Raw genomic sequence first — 27,442 nt, 5'->3', positions numbered from 1 at the left:
TCCTTTTTGAGTCGTGGCATGACAAGCATGTGCCATCAGTCAGAAGTGCCCATCAATTTTCTGCACGGCCCATGACACCCACTTCAACTTCACACCTTAACTGTATATGTTATACTGCGCTCCTCTCAGACACTGAGGACCTGTGATGTTCTAAGCACTTAAAGAGATTTTGGTGCCCCCATAAACTGCACTCCCTCTCAGTGGACGACTGAGTAGGACAGCCGACATGACCAAGTCAAGAATGATCACCTGAGCTTCGGTGGACTGTGTGCCAATGATCAGATTCACATTTTGTTGTTTTCCCAACAGTAAATATATTGTATATCATTAACGTCTATTATTACTATTTTATTATTGTATACATATGTATTTAATTTTTTTCATTTAATTTGGGAGCCCCTTTTTGTGGAACCTGGCTCATCTGCATCATTCGCAGTTTTGTGCCATATAGTCCGTGGTAAATCCGGCAAAGGAACATTTCTGTGGTGCCCCCAACTCCCTTTACCTTGATGCTCTAAGAAACTGCTTATTTTGCTTAACGGTTAATCCTGCCCTGCACAGAGGCCACAACTACGACTCGTTTGTTTCTTTCCCCCGCCGTTCTGTCGCTGGGGATGCCACATTACGCGACCGAAATTCACGGGAGCGCGCATCGACTCGCAAAGATTACGTGAATGAAGTCTGCGACCGAAAATCGTACCGTGCGGCGGGGTCGCGCGCCCCTACGGCTCATTGTCCAGTTCCAAGTCGTCTTATGTAGCGCATTTCCATCAACATGATCAGCAGGTGTTATGAATTTTAAAATTGAACCCCGCGTTAACAAAGCATCATCCATTATCTAACCCGCTATATCCTAACTACAGGGTCACGGGGGTCTGCTGGAGCCAATCTCAACCAACACAGGGCGCAAGGCAGGAAACGAACCCCAAAGCATCATACGACCTAAAAAGGTGAAAAGTTTGAAACGGTGCGCCTATCAGTGATTTACATTAAAAAGCGTGAATCGATAATGTCAAAATTTGTGAAAAGATATCACGCCACTCATTCTTTATAAAGCGCCACTCACTGCTTGCTCCGTCGCAGGTGCTTTTGAAAGCCAATAAAACAACATAAAGCGCTGCGTTGCGTTCAGGCTTAAATGTCTGCTGGGACTTCCTCTGCCCTGCGTTGAATAAAGCAGGTTCACAAGATGGCTGGATACATGGAATGTGTCAGTTAAAACAGAACAATTAACATGCTTTACTATGTATTTTAATGTATACTAGTACAGTACAGAACAGTCTGGTGAATTAAGCTTAATAATAACTTAAGACATCAAACCGAAATATATCTCATCTGGGCACTCCATACCCAGGCTACATGGCGTCCATAACTACGTACACTCTAGCCAATACCGGCCACGCAGCGGAAGTGGGCGGAAAGCTCTGATTCTATTGGTCCGCTGTTTTCTAAGTTCTCTGGCCGCGCGCCCATTTATCCTCTCCTGATTGGTGAAGGAGCTGCTTATAACACGCGGTGGACCGGTCCTTCTCGAGTGAACTCTTTTGTAGGACTTGGCGCCTGAATTTGCGCAGAGAACTCGAGCGCTTGCTCGGCTCGTGTTTTGGAAGAGAGTGTTTCGTTTAGTTTCATAAATAGAAAGGAAACTGGTGCAACGTTAACTTCGATAGGCTCTTGTATATTTTTTGTCGGAGTTAGGAAGGATGGAGATGAAAAACAGAATCAACTTGGAACTAAGAAACAGAAAGCCGGCGGAGGTGAGTACGCGAGAAGTAGCGAAAGCGCGCGTGGTAGGCCGTTTTAAAGTTGCTGTTGTGTGGATCTTCTAGAAAAATGAAAACCGTGTCTCAGGTCTGGGGTGGTAATGTTAATATTCTCCCATCGTGGGAGAGCACTTCTAGGTCTAGAGGTTATATTGTGTCAAGACCGGGCCACTTCTTCGAACTCTTAGAGGAGCACATGGTGGGCCGAAGAGGCTCATTCATTCCACGGACGGAGCCGTTTACGCTTACCGATTTCTATGCGGTTACTGGCTCGAAAAGCCCTCTGAAAGGCGCTTTTTAACTGGGGACGCGTTTCACGTAAGAAACATTTAAGATGTCGCTGGGTTCAGGAAAAGTGTGGTGAAGTAAGAGACTTGCGTACCAAATATAGGTCACTGTGTAAAACTTCGACAGCTCTCGCACGCCCCTGTTGTTGTAACTTGCGCCGGTATGCCGTTTGCCTGTATGTTAAATTAGGGGGTTAGGTGGCCGTCCCGGGCGGAGCTGCTTGCTTCAGGCTTTTGGGTCGCGCACGCGCAGTCACAACAACAGATGTGGTGAAATGGGGGCGTGTTGTAGCTTTCCGATTCTTTAGTTGCACCTCTAATCAGATTATTACAATCATTCGAAGAGGACTGAGTTTTTATTTCCCCTTTCTAAAGTCGGTTCTATAGTCTGTTGGCAAGCAACGGTTATATGTGGTGTTTTTTTCACCTATGCGCCCATTGATTATTCACACGGGGCGCGCTCCCGCTTCTTGGCTATCGCGAGATGCTTCTGAAGGTCACGCGGCAGCTGGCGCGTTGTTTTGTTTAATGCGCTTTAAACGACCACGAATAATGTTCTCCTTTTCCTCTGCACCGCGTACCTGTTCTGGTCATAAGTTGTGCATCGAGCGTTAAATTCTATCCTAAACGTTTAGAAGGGTGATCCACCTCACCTTGGAATGGCTAACAGCCACGGCCTCGTCTTTTCAAACTTCGCGCCATATCAATTGCAGGCACATGGGGGCTGAAGTGATTTGCCGCTGTGCGACGCCCTTGGCCAGTTGATTGCGAGTAGTTGTGGTGTCGGAGTACAGCTCGTTGGTATTGTTCAACTTTTGGGCCTTAGCTTTTATCGTGGACCTTTTATTCGCGTGGTGGCGGGCGCGCTGCCCCCGCTCCTTGCATGGCAGTGTGTGTTCGGAGTGCGTCTGTGCCCGCCAGTAGACCTTGTTGGGGTACACGGCAATGTGCGTTCACCCCGATTGATGCCAGTATGTTTAGCATTTTTCTACTTGAAAAATAACTTTAAAGGTATTGGAGTTTTGAACCTTTTTCTGTGTAGATTAAATTAAAAAAGCCGTTCATGTTCAGTAAGGTAATCTGCTTAGAGTCGCTGCCCTGAAGTGAGTCGTTGCTTTAATGTTTAATTCTGGAATCCTTTGTTACCTTCACGCAGGTGTATTTTAATGTTCTGACTTCAAAATCTACAGAGTACAAATGAAACCCGCACTGCACCTTCACTTGAGGGTACCAGCTGTATTTGGTGTATCTGCAGTTCTGCTTCAAGTGTAACATGGCTACAGCTGACTTCTCAAACACCAAGACTTCGCATACACACTCAAGCATGATATACATAATTAACCTGTTTGATTGAACACTACATACTTTATTAATCCCAAGGGGAAATTTACATACTCCAGCAGCGGCAGCATACTGATACAAAACAATATTAAAGAGTAATTAAATTGCAGGTAAAAACGGACAATTTTGAACACTAGTGACTCGCTATTCCTGATTGTGGTAAATGTAAGACGCATTGAGGTCCTGTTTCCCACAAATTGAGTGTTTTGTGGAAAGTGACTTGTAGGAATGCCTTGTGTTCCGCAGTGGAGATCTTTATTTACTTGGTCTAAATTTATTGGGGCTGCACCAATGTGCAAGATGGGCATGGTGCATTCTGTCCAGTCTTATGCAACAATCGGTTTTATTTAAAGCTTGCATAGTAAAACTTCCTTTGACAACCCTGAGTACCATAGCCTCCAATAATTGTAAAAACTTTAGTGGGGGTTTTTTTTTCTTTCCCCCCCCTGTATGATTCTGGTTTCTGCAGGAAGGTCACCATAGGCCTTTCCTCTAAGCTAGGTGGCAAATGTCCTAAAGGTGACCCATTCTGTTCTATCAATATGTTTGATGAGGAGCCTTACTCCTGTTGGGTCATGCAGCAATTTAATGTTGGTCAGTACTGGATTTTATCTTGTATTCCACAGTATAGGTCCATTTTAAACATTCATTGTGCTTGACAATGAAATGTCCCCAGTATTTCAGTGCTTGTAATCCCCTCCTTATGTGACATGTGGCAGTAGATTATCTCCCTCCCCCCACCCCTTAACTTGTTTCACCCTGTTGGTAGTTTTGTACTCTTGATGGTCTCCCTGTGTTGTATTTCTTAGCTTTACTAAGACATAGTATAACTGCTGTTTTTTTTTAAAGTGGTTTGATTCACTTGAACCTGTGCTGTGTGGTAAACTTTATGGTCATTAACATGTTGAGTTTTTGACCTGAAAAAGATGTAGTTTCGGATACTTTATTAATCCCAATGGGAAATTCACATTCTCCAGCAGCAGCATACTGATACAATAAACTTATCGGCCTGAAAATGGTTTGTCTTGCATTTTCCTAGGACACTGAAGACTTGGAGTTATTGTCAGGGTTTGGGATTAAGTAGTACTAATCATCTGCTTTGCAGGTTTAGTGTGATGTATATTAACATTTTAACTTGTCGTCTCTTGCTTTGTAGGTTAAAGAGCTTGTGTTGGATAACTGCCGTTCAGATGATGGGAAAATTGTTGGTCTTTCAGCAGACTTTGAAAATTTAGAGTTCCTTAGTATGATCAATGTGAACCTGTTGTCTGTGGCTAACCTGCCTAAGCTCCCTAAACTGAGAAAGGTGAGTGTCATACTTAAACTTTCAATGATCCAAACACTTGGAGTGAATTTGTAGAATTGCCACACCCACAACCAGCCATACTGCAATGCAAATGAAAACCAAAGACAAACTCCCTCTACAGTTTACATTAATGCTTTTTAATGGGAGTGTATAAATTGCTAACATACCGGAGTAAAAGTTGCCTAGCTGCATGTTTAACAAGTTAGGCAGGACAGAGTTGTTTCTCACTCTGTAGGCACTTGGGTAGGTTTGGGGCTGTGGTGTGTGATGGTTTTTTGAATTGAATTAAAACAAAAACCCCAGCCTTGAATCATCTGTACAGTGTACATTTATACAAAATTACCAAGTATTTTGTTTCTTGCAGCTTGAATTGAGTGACAACAGAATATCTGGTGGTTTGGAAGTTCTTGCAGAGAAGACTCCTAATCTGGTTCATCTGAATCTCAGTGGCAACAAAATCAAAGATCTCAGTACATTGGATCCATTGGTAATTTTAAGACCTGGTTTTCACTCCTCTTACTCTAGCATAGCTATTATGCTGTCCATTTATTGTAGCTGCTTGTTTTTAATGGAGACCTTCTAAATAGCCTTGTTAGCATCTGAAGACCTGTACATGTCAAACAAGTTGTCATGAGGATAGGTAAACTGGATGAATAACTCCTCCACTGTTTCAGTCATTTTATTTCTGCACGTTTATAATGCTTTGCATATTAAAGTTGACACTCGACTAAATTAGTGTCTTGTGTTAATCTAGAAATTGCGTTACATCTGCTTTTCAGACGTGGATATATTGCTGTCAGGTTGTCATTTATTTCAGCATGAAATTCCCTTTAAGGCTTCTTTGCACATGCTTTGTCATACTGTGCAAATGTACATGTCCGCATCTGATACAAAAGTGTTACTACTTGTCGTCCTTTTTCACTATAAACCTTAAGTACCATTTAAGACTAATAAGGCATCTCCTAGAAAAGCAAACATTTGTGTGCACATTTTGGTGTGTGGCTCCTCCCACCCCAAACTAGAGGTGAAAACTACCTTTGTGTAAACTTGGACTTTGAATTTAAATGCTTTGAACAAATGTGTGAATTTAAAACTGACTCATCTGACTTTAGCTTTATTATACATTGGCCCTTGCTACATTTACACCTGTTTAACAATAAGATGCATAAACATCTGGAACAGTACAACAGAAGACCTGACAATTCAGAAATATTCGGTGAGATGAACTGGCTGTCAATTGAAGCTTCAGAAAGTATTGTAGGGTAACTGATGTCTAGCCAATATGGGGGGGGGGGGGGGTGTGGCAACCTTTGCATTGGTGGCATCTTACCTTTTTTGCCAGAAGGACTAGCATCTACCACGCTTGATTAGCCCCATGATTTTAACCTTAGTTTTTTTACAATACAATTTATTTTTGTATAGCCCAAAATCACACAAGTGCTGCAATGGGCTTTAACAGGCCCTGCCTCTTGACAGCCCCCCAGCCTTGACTGTGGAAGATAAGGAACCCCCCCCAAAAAAAACCTTGTAGGGAAAGAGACCCCTTTCCAGGTAGGTTGGGGGTTGATACAATATTCGGAACAAATCCTCAATACAGTATAAAATTCTGCACCATACTTCTAAAATTAAGATTTTTGTTCACATTTGAGTCAGATTTAACCTTTCTGAAATGGTTTTCCATTTTCAGCATTTTAACACCTTTTTAATATATAGTAGCTTTTTCTTCCATCCTGTACAGTTTAGTTCTGACCCAACTTTGGCATTACTGGATTTTTCTTCTGCATGGAGTAGTTTGTTCACATTTAACATTCTAAATGTTCTCTTCCGCTTTTTTTTTTTTTTTGCATTTGCAAACTGCTGCACACTTTGAATGCTACCATATACTTTAATTTTACCCACAACAGACATTTTTTAATGGCAATTTTTAGAATTTGACTTAAAACCCCTAGTGTGTCATCTGCGCAAAGACCTGGTATCACTGCTGGATAATAAGATTATCAATGAAATACAATGGATTTGCAGTGGAGACCTCTTGGGGCATTTAAAGGGATGTTAGAATTAGCCTTTAAGACCCATAAGGCAAAGCATTGAGTTGGCATTTGCAGACCTGGTCGGGGTTAGACCATTGTGGAGCTTTTTAATTCTGGTTTCTTCCAAACTGAAGATCTGGCACTCTGTCCTTTCTATTGTAGAACTTTGATACTCGTGCAGTACGTGTTGCTTCAGTATGTCCTGTTTAATGGTGGGTCTTTTTTAATTCTATAGAAAAAACTTCCCAACCTACGTAGCCTGGATCTGTTCAACTGTGAAGTGACCATGCTGCAGGAGTATCGTGACAGTGTGTTGGGACTGTTGCCTCAGCTCACTTATTTGGATGGCTTTGACGCAGATGATCAAGAGGCTCCAGACTCTGACCCAGATGGCCTTGATGAGGATTTTGATGAAGGTAGGCCCCCTGGGAGTAAGTGACCTGTAGCATGGATTTCAATTTTAGTTTGGTTTAAATTTTAATATTGTGACTTTTAGATGAAGATGAAGAAGATTGTGAAGAGGAGGAGGAAGAGGATGAAGATGAAGGGGAGTTTGATGAAGATGGAGTCAATGAGGATGAGCTGGATGCAGAAGAGGAGGAGGATGGTGTTGATGATGTGAGTTTTTTTTTTAAAGGTTTGCTTTTACTAAACTGTAGTAAATTGGCATTTAACCTAAAAGTGCACATGACTGCAGATGAGCTGCTTGAAAGCAAATGTCTATCCTTGTAACTATCTTAGGAAGAAGATGAGGATGAAGATGATAGTGAGGATGATGAGGATGAAGATGGTAAGTATCAGTAGTAGCTTTGTAAATTGCCTACCATCTCCACAGATACTTTAACTGTTGAATTAAAGCTGTAAACTGTGGCTTGTGGCCCTGGACCACAACTGGCAACATGCAGTGAGAATCTCCTTTAGGCCATTTCTGCAGCTGTGCCATCACATATTGGGATAGCAGACGTCTTTAGTGTTCCTGATTTGGTTTGATTATGGGATGCAGGAGGTTAAAACTAAACTATTTTCTATGAACTAGGAGCCTCAGTAATTGAAGGGTCATTTTCTGTGTTTATCATCTCCCCACCGGTTTTTTAAAATGGACATTTCAAGAGGGTTCTGCTGATTTGAGGTGGAGATGGCAAAATGGTTAATTTCTCCCCCCCCCCCCCCCCCCCCCCCCCCCCCCCCTCATTCCAGATGCAGCTCATGGTCAGAAAAGAAAAAGGGACATAGAAGATGATGGAGAAGAGGATGAAGATGAGGATGATGAATGAAGTCTTGTCCGGACTGTCAGACGTGGGCATGTGGGTGGCTGTGGAGTGTCTGCAGTTTACCTGTGACTTGTTGGGGTGACCAGGTCCCCTGGTTCAAAGCTTTTTCAATGTGATAACCTTTTTTCTTTTCTACTCCATTAGTTTGCTGGTAATTGATTTAAACCAGGAGACTTTTTTAGATTCTATATAAACATAAAGCTTTCAGTGTGTTTTGAAGCACTTTGAGCCGCGTCTCCTCCGTGTAAGCTATTTGGGGTTTGTGCATTGAGACTGCCTTTCATTCCACACAACAGTATTTTACTTCCTTTTTAACAACAGCTGTAAATGTATGTACATAGGACTCTGTGGTGGTCTCCAGTGCTATTTTTATTTTGCCTCTTTTTACAGAGGAGTATTCTGGAGTGGTGGGGTTTTTTAAATTGACAGGTTAAATGCTGTTTTAGAGGACTGCCGACACTGGATGGAGGGATCGGCGGGCACTTGCCCTGTGTTGCCATGGTCCAGTCTTCAGCCTGTGTATAGTTTTGAGGCTTAGACATATTTTTGATCATGTATTTATAAATTTTTCAGGTTTTGTTTTTAAATGATTACATTTAGAAGTTTATGTAGACTAGAGGAATGTACAACACGACTAGACCAATAAATACTGGAATCTTTTCTCCTTTGTCTGTCATTGGCCTGGCATTGTGGCTCTTGGCCTTTCTGAGGGGGTGCGTCCTCTGACCTCGGTGCTCCAGTGTGTGTGTGTTCTTTAACTTGTCAGTTTAATTCACTTGGAGTCTGGACAACAGCTTGTGTGTGGATGGAGATGGTAAAGACGCTGCTGCTTTGGATGTGTGTTCACACTGGGCTGGAACCTCAGAGAGGGTGGTTTATGGAGGTAGATGGTCATGAATGGGGGGGCAAGTAGCCCTAATCTTGATGTGGGGTCTTGACTGGTCTCTGAGGATATTCAAAGAATTATGTGAGCAGAGACTGTTAAGGAACTAATGCCAGTTTCTCTGTAGCTGAATGTCCATCCACCTGCAATCTGTCTAACAACCAAGGCCTGAGTTTAACTGGAGTATTAAATGTGTGAAGTGTACCCTCTGCTGTAATGGCAGCTTGTGCTGTTGGCAGTACACACAGCTGGCTGTGCGAGAGCCCACTGGACTGACTTCTGAAATGTACGGTGGGGGGGGCACCAACAGGAGGAGGGCTACTCTAATGTGTCCTGAGACATGGAGCCCAGAATATGCTGGAGTTCACTGTGGCAGCCTCAGATCATTTGGACTGACCCCCCTACTGTTAGTATTTATTGATGTGGTGGTCTATGGGGTTGGCTTTGGTGCGATCGAAATATCTGGAGTGGGTTTAAAAAAAACAAACCCAACCTGTCCCAGGGTGCCCACCACCTCAGGTCTACTTTCCCGCTCGTCCGCGCAGCAGTCCCCACCTAATTAACGGCTTGATCGTTGAACCGGTCCTCGTGAATGGACATCAAGTTGTCCTGCCGGATTCTTTACTGTGAAGAAACCAGAAAAACTGGCTGGGACGCCAAGTGTGCTTAAGAGCGCCGCGCTGGTGACAGTCCCCTCTTGTCGCAGGTAGCACGAGTGCGCGCGCTGGCGTTTCCAGGAGACGCTCACTTTTGTTGAAGCTGCTGCGGCTTACACACCGGGAGCGGGCGGCGCAGGTAAGGCTGAGGGGCGCACGGGGAGTCCCGGGACAGCCGGCGGTTTGGGTCCGACGGGGAGGTTTAACGGGGTGTGGAGGGCGCACCTTCAGGGTTCTGCTGCTCTTCGGCTCTCGTGCGTCGTTACCGTCTCCGTCTCTTTCTCTCACGCCTTTTTGCTTTTGGTGTCCACAATTGAACATGTCGGCAGGGTGGGACCCCCGGCTGGCCTTCTCTTTGTGGATTTGGACGACTTTCCTTTTACGGGGGATGCTTGGAGATGTCCCGCCTGGACTGGCGCCTGCCGGTGTTGTCACCTGCCGGGTCCCCCCACCGGTTCACAAAGCAGATGGCCGGAGCGCCGATCGCCTTTCTAACCCTCGATAACCGAAAGCTCGCATGTTGTATTTTTTTTTTTTTTTAAGGTTTTCATTTTGCTCGACTTGTATACTAACCATCATGGATGTAACAACACCCCAGCAGAACAAATCAAGCTGCGGGCGACAGGCAAGTGCCCCCCAGGTATGGGATGGGGGTCTGCGCCAGTCCTCTCGTCCACCTTTATTTGGGACAAATTAGGAAATGAAAGCTGTAAGCGCGGCCACCCGAGCAGCCGGTCCGACGGACATTGCTGGTCTTTCCAATAGAAATGTTTCTTCTGCAGCATCTTACCGGGACGAATGTGCAACCCTGTCCAGATCTCCACCATCACAGGAGCACCCAGCAGAATGGGTGGGTAGGGGGGCTTGTTAGATGAACAGTCCCGGTCTAATATAGCGCCTTCTGTAGCGAAAGCCCCCCATGGTAGTTTATACAAAACGAGCAGATGCTACTCAGCAGCACAGTGTGGGGCCACCAGGGGGCGACAAGCCGTCAGCACCGATGAAAGTGCACGGAGACCCAGGAGCAGGCTGGCAGTGTGCCATGAGGGGCACCAGGGGGTACAATGTCAGAATCGGTAGTCACCAAGTGCAACGGTCAAATGTGGCCAGCAGGAGTCTCTCTCCCCCCCATCCCCCCCCCCCCCCCGCTGTGCTTTTCAGGTGAAGGGAAATTAGTGTCCACTAGAGGGGGTGCTACACTGGAGTCCCCGTGTCTCCCGTAAGGTCCACTCCGTCCATGGAAGTGACCTGCAGAGGTGGGACCAGGAGGCCAGGGTGACTTTACTGATGGCTTTACCCTGTGGTCAGGTGACTTTCTGGAGGTACGCTGTCCACCGCCGGCCGGCAATGTCCAGGGGCTCAAACATCAGCTTGTGCCAACAGGGGTCAGTATGAGTGGGCACCTCACACTTTGGTCTCCATCAGAAACACACAAGTGACCACAGATGTGCCACTACGGGTACAGGCGGCAGTAGAAGGAGTCTTCATGGCGGTCAGCCCATCGGCCCAAGTCAGTGAGTTGAGTGGTCACCTGTGGCCAGCTGTCCACTTCATGGGTCTGCTGCGGTTGGTGTCTTGCAGGACTCACAAAGATGGAGAGTGTCCTCGCCTACCAGAGCTCCGAGGTGGACTGGTGTGAAGACAACTTCCAGTTTTCTGAGGAAGTGGCCGAATTCTACAACACGGTGAGAAGGGGCCGCCGTCACTCTGGTGGGTGGGTGGAGTTGGGGAGCGGCGGTTGTCCTGCTGAAGTCCAGTCAGGATCGTCACACCCACATGTGCTGGTTGAACCCGGATCACCATGGTGGGTGTTCTGTCATCTCTCCACAGGTCAGCAGTGCCAGCTTCTTCATCTTTGCCCCCATCATGATGTACCTGCTGCACCCGTATGCCAAGGAGAGGACCCACGCCGTGCACCTGGTGTGGCTCATGATGATGATCGTTGGTAATTCTTTATCACCGCCGCTTTGGACAACTCCAGCCATGTTGTCCACTTGTTCTCTGGGGTCACAGGCATGTGAGATTTGGGGTATCAGCAGTGCCCCCTGGTGACTCCTGATATCACGAGGAGGTTGGGTGGCACAGTGGTTAGTGCTGTGGCCACACCACTGGAGAGATCTGGGTTCGAAGTCCAGCCTGATTATGGGCCACATCTTACAGTCCAGTTACGGTGGCTCAGTGTGATGTGAGAGAATGTGCCCTCTGATGGGCTGGCACTCCGTTCAGGGTACTGCTGGGTAGACACTGCACTTCCTGTGACCCTGAACCACGTTAAGTGGTTTTGAAAATGAATGATGGTATGACTGGTGTGTCCCCTTTCTTTGTGGATGGCTGCCATCTTCCTGGCCCATCTTGTCAGACAGTGAGGAGAAGCTCGGCTGTGGACTGGCACTGTTGCCCCCCAGTGGTTGCTCTGAGCCAGTTCTGTGTGCGTGTGTGTGTTAAGCCGCTGGGCACCGGTGTCCGTGTGTTGCCAATCAGTCATTCTAATGCCAGCTTGTCTCTCTTATGTTCACAGGGGTCTTCTCTGCCTACTACCACATGACCCTCAGCTACATGGGGCAGCTGCTGGACGAGCTGTCCATCCTCTGGGTCCTGGCCATCGGCTACACCCTCTGGTTTCCACGCCACCGGTTTCCATTCTTCATCAAGGACAGGTGAGGAGCCCGAGGGGCTTTATGGCACCACCCGTGGAGGACCACCCCCCCCCAAAGTGGTGCACCCTTAAGGCTTGTTTTTGTGGTTGTGCCCCCCTCCTGCTCACTGAATTTTAAACACAAAGGGGAGGCTTCAGAGTGGGGGGCTCGGCTCGGATCCTGGTGGGCTCGTCGTTTTGTGCCCCTTCTGCCACTCGTCCCCCACCTCGTCGATCTTCTCTTCCCGATCAGCAGTCGTCCGTCCTGAAACATCAAACACGGGTGTCAACGGACCCCAGCTAGAGGGTGGGCTGCTCGGTAAGAAACGATTAAAAATGGGGAACACAGAAAATGAGGTCAGGGATCGGGATTAGCGAGAATGAAAACTCAGTGCGGACCCCCAGTTCAGACCAAGCGTGGCCTCTCTGGACTTCATGCGCTTGGCGCCTTCTTGTCAGGTTTCCTTCTGCACCCCAAAGGCCTGCATGGCGGTGGTTCATCGGGGGCTCTGAATTAGGTGGGTGGGGCACACAGTGAACTGCTACCCTGCCCAGGCTTGTCTCGCACCCAGTGCTGCCAACCCCCCCAGTGACCCTGAACTGGAGTAACAAGTCAGAGGATGGACGGCGGGTGCCCGTTTGATCAGACGATCCCGGCAGGGTGTTGGCATGCGGGCATCGGCGCCCCCAACCAATGAGCTGAACTTGTACCCTGCGCCACTTGATTCATCCCCTGGTCCCTTGAGACATTTGACAAGCCGCGCCGGGTCAGGTGTCCCTTTGTCTTCGCAAGGTGCCGTGTGACAGCCTTTGTTGGCGGGTCAATGCCCGCTGAAACTCAATAGCTGTGGCTATGAAGGAGATCATCTTACAGCAAGCAGCAGGCAACGCCTTGTCACGCCTCGGCCGTGGCAGCAGAGGTTCAAACAGGTAGAGCCTGGCATCTGCCAACCTAGTGGTTCAAGAACAGGGCACAGTGACTTGATCCCAGAGCCAGGCGACAGTGCTGTACCTGAGCTATGCCATTGTGGATACGGCGCCACCTGATGATTTATTTAAAAGGATCTACAATGAACATGGAGGGGTGGCAGGAGGTCAGCTTACAGTGCCCACCACACTCTACCCACACTGTCCGTGCCAGGGGGACCCAGCAGCTTCACCGCCTCTATGGCACAGACTACACTGGCAGGTATGTGGCATGAAAATAAAAAAATCTGCCAAATGAGCAAAAGGAAGAAAGTGGAGTGGCGGGCATGCATGCTGTGAAAATGTAAGTGCCCCCATCTGCTACAGGTGCAGATTTGGCACAATGGCTGGCATTAGAGCAGCTTTTAAAGCACAACTTTTATTATTCAAGGAACAAACATGTGAAAAAGTAAGTGCCCCCATGGTTCCAATACTTAAATACAAATGCCAGTCCTTCACAGTAGTAAGACCAGTCAGGATGGGCAGAGTGGAGCAGTGAGGAGTGGGCAGTAAAACTGGATGTGGCAGACGTGAGAATGTGGAGACGGACGTGTGGAGTTACAAAAAAGAAAGGAGAGGACACAGCAACAGTGGGGGACACTGGTAAGAAAGTCCAGTAGGTGTGAAGTGCGTATGGACCTGTGATGAGGAGACACAAGGTGGGCAAAAAGAGGGGTGGGCACGAGCAGAGGGGCACTCAAGGTAAAGGGCTGAACTGGCATGGAGCTGCAGAACTGAACTGAATGGAGGAGGCACAAGAGAAGAGGAGGAAATGGCCAGGTGGGCAAAGCCCCCCGTGACACCAGACCCCTGTAGTTGACCCGCTGCTCGGGCTTCACCACACAAGAGCAGAACCAAAAATGAACGTCAAGACTTCCACGGGCGTTCATCAAAAGGCTTAAGGTGAGGGTGAGGCAGGGGGCCAGACAAGCCAAAATGAAGAGGGTGGGCACAGTCGAAGAGCGGTGGTGGTCTCCTCGTCAAGCTCTGCTCGTCTGATGCCCCCCTCACTCCTCCATGTGTTCTTTCTTTCCCTACTTTAGGTGTACCTTTGCTGGGCTCGTCTTCTTCACGGCCACCCTGAGCACCGTCTTCTCCTTCGCTAAGCCCACCGTCAATGCCTACGCGCTCAACTCCATCACGCTGCACATCTTGTACGTCCTCTGCCAGGAAATGAAAAGGTGGGAGTCTCAGAGCCGCGGCGTTGGCCCCTGGATGGCCATGTCCCCCCCCACCATGAGCTGGCGGACCCCTCAGTTTGACCTTCTCTTTGCTTTTCCTTCTCACAGCTGCACAGACCCTCAGATTCAGCGACTCGCCTTCACCACCGTCGCCTGGTGGGCTTTGGCCATCTCCTGCTGGCTCAGCGACCGCCTGCTTTGTGGCTTCTGGAGGAGAATCAACTTCTGCTACCTGCACAGCTTCTGGTGAGCACCTTCTCAGATTAGGGTGGTCCGCGTGGCGGTGGTCGCCCTTTAGTCGAGTAGCTTTGGGGGTTCTTTTGAACTTTTGTGTCTTCACGCCGATCACATGATCTCCACACTTGACGTCACTGTGACGAGTGGTGGGTGTCGCCGCCGTCTCCTGGACCCACCAATCCCGGGGTCAACATCTGAGTGTGGCCTTCTCGCCGTCCCACCCCAAAGATGTGACACGGGTGGGTTCCGGACCCCCCACTGGCCCCAAAAAGGGGGTCACCATTTCAGCATGTTTGGCGGGCCTTCTAATTAACTAAGGCAGTAAGTGGCATCAAAGAGGACAGTCAGCGGCCCCCCCGGCCCCCCCAGGCACTGAAGAGAAAGAACAATTTGGGTTCTCAGCGTTAGGAGTCTTCAAAAGGCTCTGCTGTGGCGAGTTAAGCGCCCGCTGCTTGGACTGTCGGAGGATTCACTTCATAAGTGCGCAGTGAGGTTCCTTGTGGGATAAAAAAAAAAACAGAAATGTCGGCCATCAGGTGGGCAGAACTAAGAATAACTTCAGGCGGGCACAGCAGCGCCACTTCAGTCAGCACTGGCCCAGTCTGCTTCTGCCATCAACTTACAGAATGAAGCGGCTTCAGGTACAGAGGACGTCCAGGATGGAAAGTTCTACTCACAGGACCCCTGGGGTCCGCACATGCAATGGGGGGGGGGGGGGGTTACTGGACTTCACCGGTGTGAAAATAAGGACCTGATAAAACGATATGATAGATCAGACACCAGGGGGCACTGAAGCCAGGGATGCCATTAGTAACTGAGTTCAGACACCAGGGGGCGATAAAGTCAGATATATTGATGAGAGAGTTGAGATATCAGAGGGCCAGTCATGTGGTTAGTCTTACAATTAGGGGCGGAGTTCACACACTAGGGGGCGATGAAGTCAAGGATACCATTAGTAAAGGAGTTCAGTCACCAGGGGGCGATGAAGTCCGATATCATGGCAACAGTGTTCTGATATTAGGGGGCAGACAAAGTGGTTAGACTTACACTTAGAGGGCAATGTGGTCCAATTTATAATGGAGTTCAGACACTAGGGGGCGACATGGGCAGAGTTCAGACACTAGGGGGCGACGTGGGCAGAGTTACAATCGGTGACGATGTGTTGAGGGTCCCTATCAGTGCTAGAGCTCAGATGCTAGAAGGTGGTCTTGGCAGAGATGCCATCATTTCAAGGTCAGTTAAGGAAGGTGGCATTTTGTAGGTCAGGCTGTAATGTCGTGGCACTGGCGACTTGTTGCACGCCAATTGGCACAATGTGACTGGACTTTGCACCCGGTACAGAAATGACTCCCATCACCATTAACAGCAAAATACAAAGAGTCACCCAAAGCCAAAGAAACTATTTGGGGGGGGGGCACACACAAGGTACCCCGAGCCCCCCTCACATCTCAATTACTTAGTTTTGCTGCCCCATCCTAGTGCCCAAGTGTTGATTTCTACAATAAAAAAAAATCAAGAGCAAAGACGATCGTTTTGACAGCGAGGGTATGACGTCACCTGGCCATGGCAGTGGGATCGAAGCCCACCGTCCACTGAGAGCTCGTCGGTGACAGACAGTGTAGACGTTCACAGCTCTCGTGAGGTCAGGGACCCGCCCTTAAGTGACAAACACAGCACACGTCCCCAAGATGAGGTCCGTTAGACTAAAAATGGAAAAGGCGTGCGCCTCTTGTTGAAGTGCTGAGCTCTTGGGACTTAAAATCGTGTTGTGAAAAAGTATTTGCCCCCTTGCTGATGGCCCCGTTCTTGCAGATTTGACACAATGAATGCCTTTAGACAATGCAGTCTTAGTGAAAAGGGACCCGAGTGACACACAAGTCTTTCTTCATTCAAGGAACGAGTAATCCAGCACCCCCATCACCCGTGTGAAAAAGTCCTTGCCCCCGTAGTTTCAATACTTGATAAAGGGGCTGCAGTCGTCGTTAAGAGCAGCTAAACGCTTCCTCTGCTTTGAGGTCGGCCTTCCACTCTCACTAATTTCACTGTTAAGAAATGGTGGACCCTTCTTTGCCGATTTGCCTCAAGTCAGACACATCGGCAGGTCTGTGAGTGTCGGCCGCTCATCTCAGGCCCTCACTAAGGCGTTCAGGTGAGGACTCCGAGGTGGTCGCGTCACTGACTTGTCGGCTTGATTTTGCATTTCGGCTCCTCATCCTGCCACATAACCCAAAGACGTTTCAGCTTCATGTCACAAACGTCCGATGGCTGGATGATCTGCTCACTTCCTGGGTCCTTCAGTTAGGCCTCACCAGGACCTGCCCGTCCCAGCAGCACCTCCATGCTTCATCACAGGTCTCCCGCCAGGCATGCTGGTCCCGCTGTTGTGCTGACGATGTCCCCCTCACGGTGAGGTTTAGGTTAGCAGGGCTGGCCGCGTTCAGGAGCCAAGGGTGCAATTACCTTTTCACACAGGCCTGCTGCCCATCAGAGAACTTCACCCTTGAAAGTATCAGGTGGCACTCCAGGAATGGGGCTCACTTTGGTCCCTTTTGTCTGACATTGTATTTTGTCTAAAAGGCTGAAGCCATTCTTTGTGAATATAAAGATGAAGATCCCAGGAAGGGGCAAATACTTTTTCACAGTACTAAATTTTGGAACTTAAGCTCCTTATGTACTCTTTGATCATTTGAACCCTTTTCATTTACAACGCTGAGTTTCGATTCTAGTTTTTATTTTTTTTTTTAATGTGTCCCCCCACTGCGGACCCTCGAGTCCAAAGCCCCCCAGAACAGGAGGTCAGGAGTCCGTGCTGTCCATGCCTACCTGCAGCAGTGCCAGGTGCTCTGAGTCCAACGTGCAAATGAGCTGCACGGGCACTTCAGACAAATCCTGACTTGGCACCAACAGTCCAGAAATGTGCCAAGCAAAAGAAGCACACAGGGCAGTGCCCAGTGGCTCAGGCAGGTGACATCAAATCTCAGGGTCACCAGATCTGCCCACAACTTACTGGGAAGCTCCCCCCAGTTTGTCCATTGAGCTGTCCGATTGTCCTCATGGTTTGATATTTTGCCCTGTGATGGACTGGCACCCCACCATGTGCCCAGTGCATGCTGAGATGGGCACCAGCAGCCCCACAGTGCTGGTCAGGTTTAAGAAGATGGCTGAGCTGAATGAATAAAAGTTAATGGAGGTGAAACAGTGGAGATGCCCGGGCTGTCAGCACTCGCCACCCCCTCACCTTCTGCTTCTCTGTCCACAGGCACATCCTCATCTCAGTGGCATCAGCCCATGGTTGCACTCTCTTTGCCTACTTTGATGCCCAGTATGAAATTCCTTTTGCCAGACCAGAGGTTCATTATTGGCCGGGAGACAAGTGGAAGGTGGCACTTCCATATTTATCAGTGAACTACAAGACCAGGCTGCAGAAACAGTGCTGAAGGGAATGGTGGATGGCAGAGACTCCGGTGCCCACTGTGAACGACAACTCAGTTTAACTGAGAGGGTAACATCACGCGCCGAGTGTCACATCAAGTGTCCGTACCGCTTTTGAAAGAACCGATTTGGGCCGAACCCGCCCCATGAGTCCCATGACTGCCAGTAGGGGGCGCAGTGCTCCTGCCTCACAGCCGCAGAGCCCTGTGTTGGAATCTTCACCTTAACCCAGCTGCGTTCAGCTCCCACAATCCCACCAGCTACCCCCAAAAGTGGGCACCTTAGTTTAACTGGCATCAACAACGGAGATAACAGATGAGAGCAGGGTCCCCAAAGTCCTCGCACCTGTCATCCCACTGGCGCCGATGACGGCCTACACACAGAATGACATACTGTAACTGGGGCAGAAGATGGAGGGACGGACTCACTCAAGGCGGCAGATGAGATGTCGTCCAATGTCACCCCACTGGCGTCTCCATCGGGGTCTCGACCGCCTCAACAGAAGGTTGGCATTTCCAGATCGGCCCGAATACTCTCAGTCCACACAGGAAGCTGCCCGCTGCTAACACGTGTGTGTGGCGTGGTGCCCGTCTCCGGCCACAGGGGGCGCTCTTCTGCAGATGTCACCCGTTGTTGAGTGGACGTTTTCTAATTTGTGATCAAAGCTCATTTCAGCCACTGAATAATAAATGTGATTTTTACAGAACTCGTCCGTCTCTTTTATTTTACTAAACACAACAACAGAAAATCAACTGGCAGAGTGACTGACGTGTTTATCTGTCAGCCGAACGAGCTCTAAACCGATGCCCGGTGAATTTCAACACATGTGGCACCCGTCCAGGTGGACTTCACATTTTATGCCCTGGTAGATTGCCACCCAAAATGCCAAAGCCCCCGGGAGCGAGTAGCACGGACAAGTGACAAATGTCCAGCACTGGGGACAAGAACAGAAGTGGAGCTGAAGTTACGAATGAAACCCACAGCCAGTGCAGGGCGTTAGTGGGATTGTGACGGGGGACACGACGGCCGTGATGGACAAAGTGTTGTGCCCTCCAAAAACAGCGCGGGGACATCAGACAGGCTGAGGGATCTTCAATAGGAGCACAAAAATCACGCAGGGCCAAAGAAAGCAAATGCGGACGGCGTGACGTTTAAATCAAGAGCCCACACACACGGGACAGACGTGACAGGGGCGACCCCAACACTGCCCATGCAGCATGCCAACGTGCCGCCTCCGAGAGGAGGATACGCGCGCAGGGTGGGGCACTCACCTCCGGGGGGCACCGTCAGGTCATCCAGCGGTGAAACTCCAGATAGTCCAGCATGATGCGCTCGGTGGGCTGCACGTGAAGGCAGTGCTGGATCAGGTCCTGACACTCTGCCAAGGAGACACGAGGGGAGAGCGGGCATCAGCTGACTGGGTGACTGCAATGGGGGTCTCTTATTGTGCAGCAGCTTCGGCCACGAAAGACTCGGCGCTCGTCGTTTCTGTTAGCGACTCGGGTTTGAAACAAAAACTCAACAACAGCGTCAAGACCCCCAACACGGCGGCGTCTGCAGGTCTCCAGAGGGGAGAGCCGCGTGTGTGAAACTTAAAGAGAAGGCCGCTGGTGAAAACGTAAAAGCAGCAAAAACACAACATCTCACTCGAAAGAAAGAAAGAAAGAAAGAAAGAAAGAAAGAGAGCAAAGGATGGAGAAGAGAAACGAATGTGAGGGACTGAAAGGATTCCGTCCCAAAATGAGCCCCCCGGGCATTTAGCAAGCAGGACTGGAGATGCCAGGAGGGTCTCAGCAGCTGATCAGCTCTACTGAGATCAGGGTTTGTGTTGATGGAGGAGAAACAGCAGAATAAAAAACAAATAAAGAAGTAAAATAAGGTGTAAAAACAAAATGGAGGAGCAGAACACACAGGAGAGCACAGAGTGGGTCAGGGGTCACAGAGAGTTTTAAATTGAATAAACTGGCGAGGAGAGGTTAAGGGGCAATCTTTGACTGCTTTTAAAAACTGAAGCCCACCTGAGTGAGGGGTCGAGTCTTTGATTCTCCAGGGCTGGCCGTGTGCAGTCAGGGGACGTGACTTATGAATGAACTCGGCTCTGCTGCTGCTCGAGAGAGACAGAGAGTGACTTTGGGGGGCAATTACTTTTACACGGAGGCCGGGTGACTTTATGACGTGAGCTCATTAAACAGCAATTGGATTCCATTTTGTCCAAAGGGCTGACAAATAAACACAAATCAGGCAGCACGAGGGTCAGCACCTCTGAGGGTCCTCTCCAGGTTGGGATGAGGTGCTGCCTCAAGTGGAGCAGTTTAAAGATCTCAGGGTCCTGACATGAGCGAAGAATAAAGGGGGTGGCAGATGGACTGGCAGACTGGCGCAGCATCCACAGTCCTGGCATCAGTCAGTGGTGGTGAAGGAGGAGCCGAGACAAAGGGCAAAACTCTTGATTTACCGGTCAGTCTGCACGCCAGCCCTCACCGCTGGGGTCACAAGCTGCAGACTCTGACCAGAAGAATGAGATCTCAGGTATGAGCGGCTGAAATGAGCGTCCATCACAGGGCACCTGGGCTCAGCCTTGGTGATGGCATGAGGGACACGGACCTCAAAAGTAGGGCACAGCGAAAGGAAGCAGCTCAGGTGGTGAGGCCTTCTGCTCAGGGGGCCACCTGGACATCCCCATGGGGAGCCGTTTCAGACAGGTCCCACCTGGAGGTGGAGAGATCATGTCTGGGAAAGCCTTGGCATCTTCCTAATGGAGTCAGAGGAGGTGGCAGGGAGACAGAAAAGGGATGGATGGAGACCAAATCTGAAAGGGGGCAAAAACTTTTTCACAGCACTGTACGCACATTTCCCCACTAATCAGACGGCTCAGATGTACTCCGGATTCTCCTCTGACAGCGGATATCAGAGATCTCTGGACTATCAGGAGACATGCAATCCCAGGCTTGAAATCCAACCTTCAGATGAAGTCACTTTTGTCAAATTGCCATCGTACTCAAATTTTGCTCAACTGGAAAAACCAGTGCCACCTGGGAGTCTGCAGTGGCTCGGGGACATGATGGACTATGGGAAGCTGGAAAAACATTCATGCAAAGCAGCTTCTCTACCTTGAGCTTCCTGAACTCATCTTAGGATGAAACAGGACCTCTGTCCCCTCAAACAGGACTTCTGTCCCCTTGAACAGGACCTCTGTCCCCTCAACCCTATCCTGATTACTACAAGATACTAAATCCAGACAGGCGTCCCCTTGCGTTGTTCTGTTCTGGACCTTCTCTTGTGCTGCTATGTCTTTATGGAGACCCAAACTGCACCCAGGACTCCAGATGAGGCCTCACCAGTGTGTTATAAAGCCTGAGCAGAACCTCCTGTGACTTGTACTCCACACATCAAGGTGCTATATAACCTGACATTATTTTAGCCTTCTAAATGGCTTCTGAAAACTGTCTGGCAGTAGATAGCTTAGTGTCCACTATGACTTCTCAATCCTTCTCATAAGGTGGACTCTCGATTTTCTGACCCCCCATTGTGTATTCAAACCTCACATTTTTAATTCCTATGTGTAATTCTTTACATTTACATTTCTTGACATTAAATGTCATTGTCCAAGCCTGTCTGCTATCCAAGTCCTTCTGTGATGATATAATGGATTCCAAATTATCTGCTAACCCACCTATCTTGGTATCTTCTACAAAACTTCACCAGCTTGTTCCTTATATTCCTATCTAAATCATTTATATTTATTATAAACAGCAGCGGCCCCAGCACTGCCCCCTGCTGGTCACCACTCTTAACATTGCCCAGTTCTGATGAGGTTCCTCACACCATCACCCTCAGCTTCCTGTGTCTGAGCCAATTCTGCACCCATCTACACTCCACACCCTGAGCTGCCACTTCTTTTACTTTGATGCCCACCCTCTCAGGTGTCACCTCATCAAATGCTTTCTGAAAGTCCACATCAATCCTCTCACCTGCTCCACTCTGGTCGTCTCCTTTTGTTGCCTCCTCATAGAATTCCAGCCTGTTAGTGAAACACGACCTCCCTCTTCTGACCCCACGCTGACTGTCCTGTCCTTGCCAGGTGTTGCTCAATCTTCTCTTTAATAATTCCTTCCATTAATTTTCCTGTCATGTTTCATGCTAAGCTTACTGGCCTGTAGTTGCTCTGATCTGCCCTGTCACCCTTTTTATATAATGGGATGATATTTTCAATCCTTCTGAATTTCTTCAGCGACTTTCTAAAAATATGTGCCAAGGGTTTCTATCTGCACTCGCTGGCCTCTTTAAGAACTTGAGGGTCAATATGATCTGGTCCTGGTGATTTGTTTGATTTCAGCTTATTTAATCTGAGCAGCTCTTCTCTCTCTACACTTTCCAAATCCCTCAGTACCTCCTTAGTAGTCCCTGTTACCACTCTGAGGTTATCCACTTGCTCACTTGTGAACATCTCAGAGAAATGTAAGTTTAGGGCTTCCGCTATTTCACTGTCTGTGTCTTTTAATCCCCCTTTACCATTCCTGAAGCACTTCACCTCCTCCTTGTCTCTTCTTCTACTGATCTTCAGGTCGTCTTTCTCCTTCTCTGCTCTATTCCTCTCCAACTGTCTTTTAGCCTCCCTGATATCCTTCTTAATGGTTGCCCTCATACGCCCTATGATTCACTTTGGAGTCATTAGTGTTATACGCCTTATTTGTCTGTTTTTCCCTTTGAATCTTCTTTTTTTAACTCTTTATTAACCCACTGTAGAGTTTCTTATTAATTCCAAATGTACGTATGTATCTGTCCTGCATTACATTTTAAACATTTTTAAACCTGTTCCACTGCTCCTCGACTGTCTCCACATTTAAAAGCTTATCCCAGTCCATCCTTCTTAGACTTTGCCACATCTGCTCAAAATTTGCCCCACCAAAGTTCAACTTAACAGTTTTAGCCTTTGCATCTGCACTCTTACAAAACACTGAGAATTGGATTATATTATGGTCACGTGACCCTAGAGGTCCAAACACCTCGAGACCCCCAATTCTATCCTGATTATTACGAGACACTAAATCCAGACAGGCGTCACCCCGTGTTGGTGCTTTAACATACGGAGTTGAACAACAGTCACTGATTACGTCTACAAACTCCTGCTCTTGTGATCCACCATTTGTGAGATTATCGATAGTTAAAGTCCCCCCCCCGACTAGAACATCCCCCTCTAAACTTGCCCTTTTAATATTACTAAAAGCACTGGGTGGTCTGTAACACACTCCTACAATAAGGCCTCTTTCCCTTTCCAGATGAAGCCAGACGTCCTCACTAAGATGGGGCTTACATTTAGATTCTCTGTGACATAAACAACAACCACCTCACCTCCTTTTCTGTTCTGTCCTTCCTTCCTAATAAATGTGTACCCCTCTATGTTTTACTCAGCGCCATCTTTCTTATTTAGCCAGGTTTCCGTTATTGCTATATGTTCATAATTATGCTCGTCTACATACAACTCCAACTCACATTTTGATATTTCTACCATTAGGTCGAGCTGTTTTTGATGTGTTCCTCATTTTACTTTTACATTTAAATGTTGGATTAGAATTTACATTATACACATTTTAGTTTTTACACTTGTTTGTTCCTCCATGTACAGTTCTAAGCATCGCCTGTCCTAAACTCCCTGCCCCTCCATACCCAGTTTAAACAATCCTCGACTAGCCCCCCCATACGCCTCCCCAACACATCGGTAACCCGTTTTAGCCTAAAGCCCCCTAGGCTGACACCCTTCTACCCCACACCAAGATCTGCAGAGGAAGGGGGCTCCCTGGTAAAGATACGCTGCACATGGCGGTCAGCCTTCATACAGATTTCTAAATCTGGAAAGCCGAGGCTGGAGGTTTGAGCTTCAGTGCCTGAGTAAGCTAAGACTCGAGGCCATGTCACAGTACACGACATTTCCAGCGACTGTCAGCCGCAGACTTCATTTACGTCATCTTAGCAAGTCGGGAGGCACTGGTGGTGCACTCACAGGACCGGCAGTTGTGCAGTCGGACATCCCGAGTGACTCAGTCTGACCAGTCACCCCCACGAAATCAATCAGGTCTGCTTTTGTCTCAAGTCGTAGACGGGCTCTGTGCGTGTGTGAGATGTGCGAGAGTCGAGAGCCAATCAGCACGAGGAATAAGAGGCACTGGTGCCAAGGACCTCGGGGGCTCGTGTGTCGGACATCTCGTGTTGTACACAAGGAGACACTGCTAGAAAGATGTCACCTGGTCACACAAGCAGACATCCCCAGTCGTGTAGTCTGACACACTCAGGCGACTGCACTTGTCGGGTTTGACATCCCCTTCACCTGCAAACTGTGTCGTGTGACGCCAGACGACATGGAAACAATGGCATACACGTCTGGTGGTCCGCCTTTCGGGATAAAACATCCAAAGCACCGACTATGAAGGCTGCAGTTGTATTTTTCTTCTGAGTAATTAGATCAGTTCAAAAGTTACAAAAGAAAATGCATTGGTGGGAATTACAAGCCTATCGACTAATAATAAAAAATATTAACAATATAAATATTCTGGTCATTATCTGACTACCCGATTTTAAAATGCAGGGAAGCTTCATGAGCCAGCTCTTCCTTGGGGACATTTATGACTTGCCAGGTAAGTGAAGACCTTTAATTAGGGGTCAGGTGACCAGGCTTGTGCACCGGACCACTTTAGATTTTATAAGCCAACCACCCCACCCCACCCCAGGGACAAAGGCTTTAGATTTACAACCCTAGCAAATGTGACCAGGACAGGCCACTAAGGGGGACAGTTGAATAAAGTCAGACGATGAGCCGGCCAAGAAGAGCTGATCAGTAACTACAAGCTGATGTGCCACCCGACACTGCGCAAGTGGCACCAGCAGGTGGGTTGCTCTGTAAAGGCACATTCTGTTTATCTTTAAATATTAATTCCTGAATAGATGTGCAACCTCATCTCCTGCCCATTGTGCCACTCTATCCAATTGCCTGGAGTCACAGAGGGAAAATGAACTTGGGGGGGTGGTGAGGTGGGGGGGTCTATTGACATACAGCAGCACTTAATCCTGACATTGGATTCTACCACAAAAAAAAAAAAACACAAACCACGGGGAGTCCATCATCAGCACTTCACTGCCCACCAAGACGTGCGTCATCAGAGCAAACTCCATCATTCGAGCCCCCTGACCCTCATCACGGCCTCTTCAAACTGCTGCCTTCTGGACTCAGGAATGGCCACAGGCTGATGGACCACCGAGTTCCAGACAGCACACAGGCCGATTTCTTTGTTTCGGTCATTACTGCCGCGTCATTGGTTGTTTGCCCGTAATGCTAATGTTATTGTGTGCTCTTGAATTTCTATTTTGCACCAACATCCAATAGGAACTCAATTTCATTCTTTCCTATTCAACTGTGTCAGTGTGAAATGACAATAAGCAGTGAACAGTGACATGTCCTACTCTTACTGGCTTATAATAACTCACTCATCCTTAGAGAGCACGACGCACATCCAGACAACAGGAGATTTTAACACCAATTCCCTTCTCACCTGTGGAGACCCCACTCCTGAAGGTCACCTTTCCTTTCACAACGTCCTCCTCCTGCAGAAATGGCACAGTCCCATACACCAGTTCAAACAGCGTCACTCCCAAAGACCACACAGTCGCTGGCTCGGCCCGGTACCTCTTCAAAGTAAACCACTCTGGAGGAGCATACAGGAGGGTACCTGGAAACACAGGGAAGGCATTCATCGAAACGAAAAGGGCATCAAGACTGGCGCTTTACAGTAGAAGGACCCAAGAGTCCGCACTGAAGTTCAGGAGCTCGAATTCTAAACTGCTAGATCTCCGCTGCCATACAGTGGTGACAGTCAGCTGTTAGACCATAAGTGACCTGAAGGAGCTCAGATAGATCAATCAGTCGATAAATACATAGATATCTATTATATAGCGCCTTTTCATAAAGATCTATCTATTTACCATATCCTGCCAACTAGATAGGTAGCGTAGTTGGCAGGATTAGATAGATAGATAGATGAAAGGCACTATATAATAGATATCTATCTACCAAATCCTGCCAACTACGCTACCTATCTATTAGAGATAGATAGATATTATATAGTGCCTTTCATCTATCTACCAAATCCTGCCAACTAGATAGGTAGTGTAGTTGGCAGGATTAGATAGATATTATATAGTGCCTTTCATCTATCTATCTACCAAATCCTGCCAACTAGATAGGTAGCGTAGTTGGCAGGATTAGATAGATATTATATAGTGCCTTTCATCTATCTACCAAATCATGCCAACTAGATAGGTAGCGTAGTTGGCAGGATTAGATAGATATTATATAGTGCCTTTCATCTATCTGCCAAATCCTGCCAACTAGATAGGTAGCGATGTTGGCAGGATTAGATAGATAGATGAAAGGCACTATATAATAGATATCTATCTACCAAATCCTGCCAACTATGTTACCTATCTATTAGAGATAGATATAGTGCCTTTTATCTATCTATCTATCTATCTATCTATCTATCTATCTATCTATCTATCTATCTATCTATCTATCTATCTATCTATCTATCTATCTATCTATCTATCAACCAAATCCTGCCAACTAGATAGGTAGCGCAGTTGGCAGGATTAGATAGATATTATATAGTGCCTTTCATCTATCTACCAAACATCGCTACCTATCTAGTTGGCAGGATTAGATAGATAGATATTATATAGTGCCTTTCATCTATCTATCTACCAAATCCTGCCAACTAGATAGGTAGCGTGGTTGGCAGGATTAGATAGATAGATGAAAGGCACTATATAATAGATATCTATCTACCAAATCCTGCCAACTACGCTACCTATCTATTAGAGATAGATATAGTGCCTTTTATCTGTCTATCTATCTATCTATCAACCAAATCCTGCCAACTAGATAGGTAGCATAGTTGGCAGGATTAGACATAGATAGATAGGATATCAAAGGCGCTATACAAGACAAACAGATTTAGGTATTACAGAAGATCAAAGACCGCCTGCCACACCCCACCCTGGCACAGAGAGTTGCCCCCAGCCCACGTCTCTCTTCCGACTCCACACTTACTGAGCGTCCCCTGAATGCCTGACTGTTGGATTCTCTCATGTCGGCCTTCTTGCTGTTCCTGCTCGTTCATTTGTGTTTGCCCCACAAGGCCTGATTTTGACTTTCCTGGTATTTGCTGTCTTTCCTACCTCTGCAGGTTAAGTTTGCTATTCTTCAAACATTAAAATTCTTTCTTCACAGTCACTGCATACAGCAGTTTGTCACGTGAAACTGCTGTAGAGTGAAGCATATTTTACTTTTGATTTATTTAAGGTGATTTTCAACATTTAGGATTGGTTCCGTTTCTTTCGGTTTTCCGATTGGAGCCCAGGCAGGTCACGTGACTTGCTCAGGGTCACACACAGTGCCAGCAGC

The 27,442-nt window shown here is 47.8% G+C and overlaps 2 protein-coding genes across 2 annotated transcripts; both read left to right on the top strand.

The window, feature by feature from the left end:
- Window positions 1-1,498: 1,498 nt before the first annotated feature.
- On the top strand, window positions 1,499-8,658 carry LOC114662918 (acidic leucine-rich nuclear phosphoprotein 32 family member B-like). Its single transcript, XM_028816658.2, has 7 exons — window positions 1,499-1,757; window positions 4,548-4,697; window positions 5,062-5,184; window positions 6,963-7,143; window positions 7,224-7,345; window positions 7,469-7,517; window positions 7,925-8,658. The coding sequence occupies exons 1-7, from the start codon at window positions 1,704-1,706 to the stop codon at window positions 7,999-8,001; spliced, it is 756 nt and encodes a 251-aa protein (XP_028672491.1). The 5' UTR covers window positions 1,499-1,703; the 3' UTR covers window positions 8,002-8,658.
- Window positions 8,659-10,955: 2,297 nt separating this feature from the next.
- On the top strand, window positions 10,956-18,694 carry acer1 (alkaline ceramidase 1). The gene is made up of 6 exons (XM_028816657.2): window positions 10,956-11,222; window positions 11,368-11,482; window positions 12,056-12,194; window positions 14,182-14,319; window positions 14,428-14,565; window positions 17,816-18,694. Exons 1-6 carry the CDS (start codon window positions 11,130-11,132, stop codon window positions 17,991-17,993), a joined length of 801 nt encoding a protein of 266 aa, XP_028672490.2. The 5' UTR covers window positions 10,956-11,129; the 3' UTR covers window positions 17,994-18,694.
- Window positions 18,695-27,442: the final 8,748 nt, after the last annotated feature.

This window comes from Erpetoichthys calabaricus, chromosome 12 (assembly GCF_900747795.2).
Source record: "Erpetoichthys calabaricus chromosome 12, fErpCal1.3, whole genome shotgun sequence".
Taxonomy (NCBI): domain Eukaryota; kingdom Metazoa; phylum Chordata; class Cladistia; order Polypteriformes; family Polypteridae; genus Erpetoichthys; species Erpetoichthys calabaricus.
Note: the sequence above shows the minus strand (reverse complement) of the source record. Positions and strands in the feature narration are given on the sequence as shown.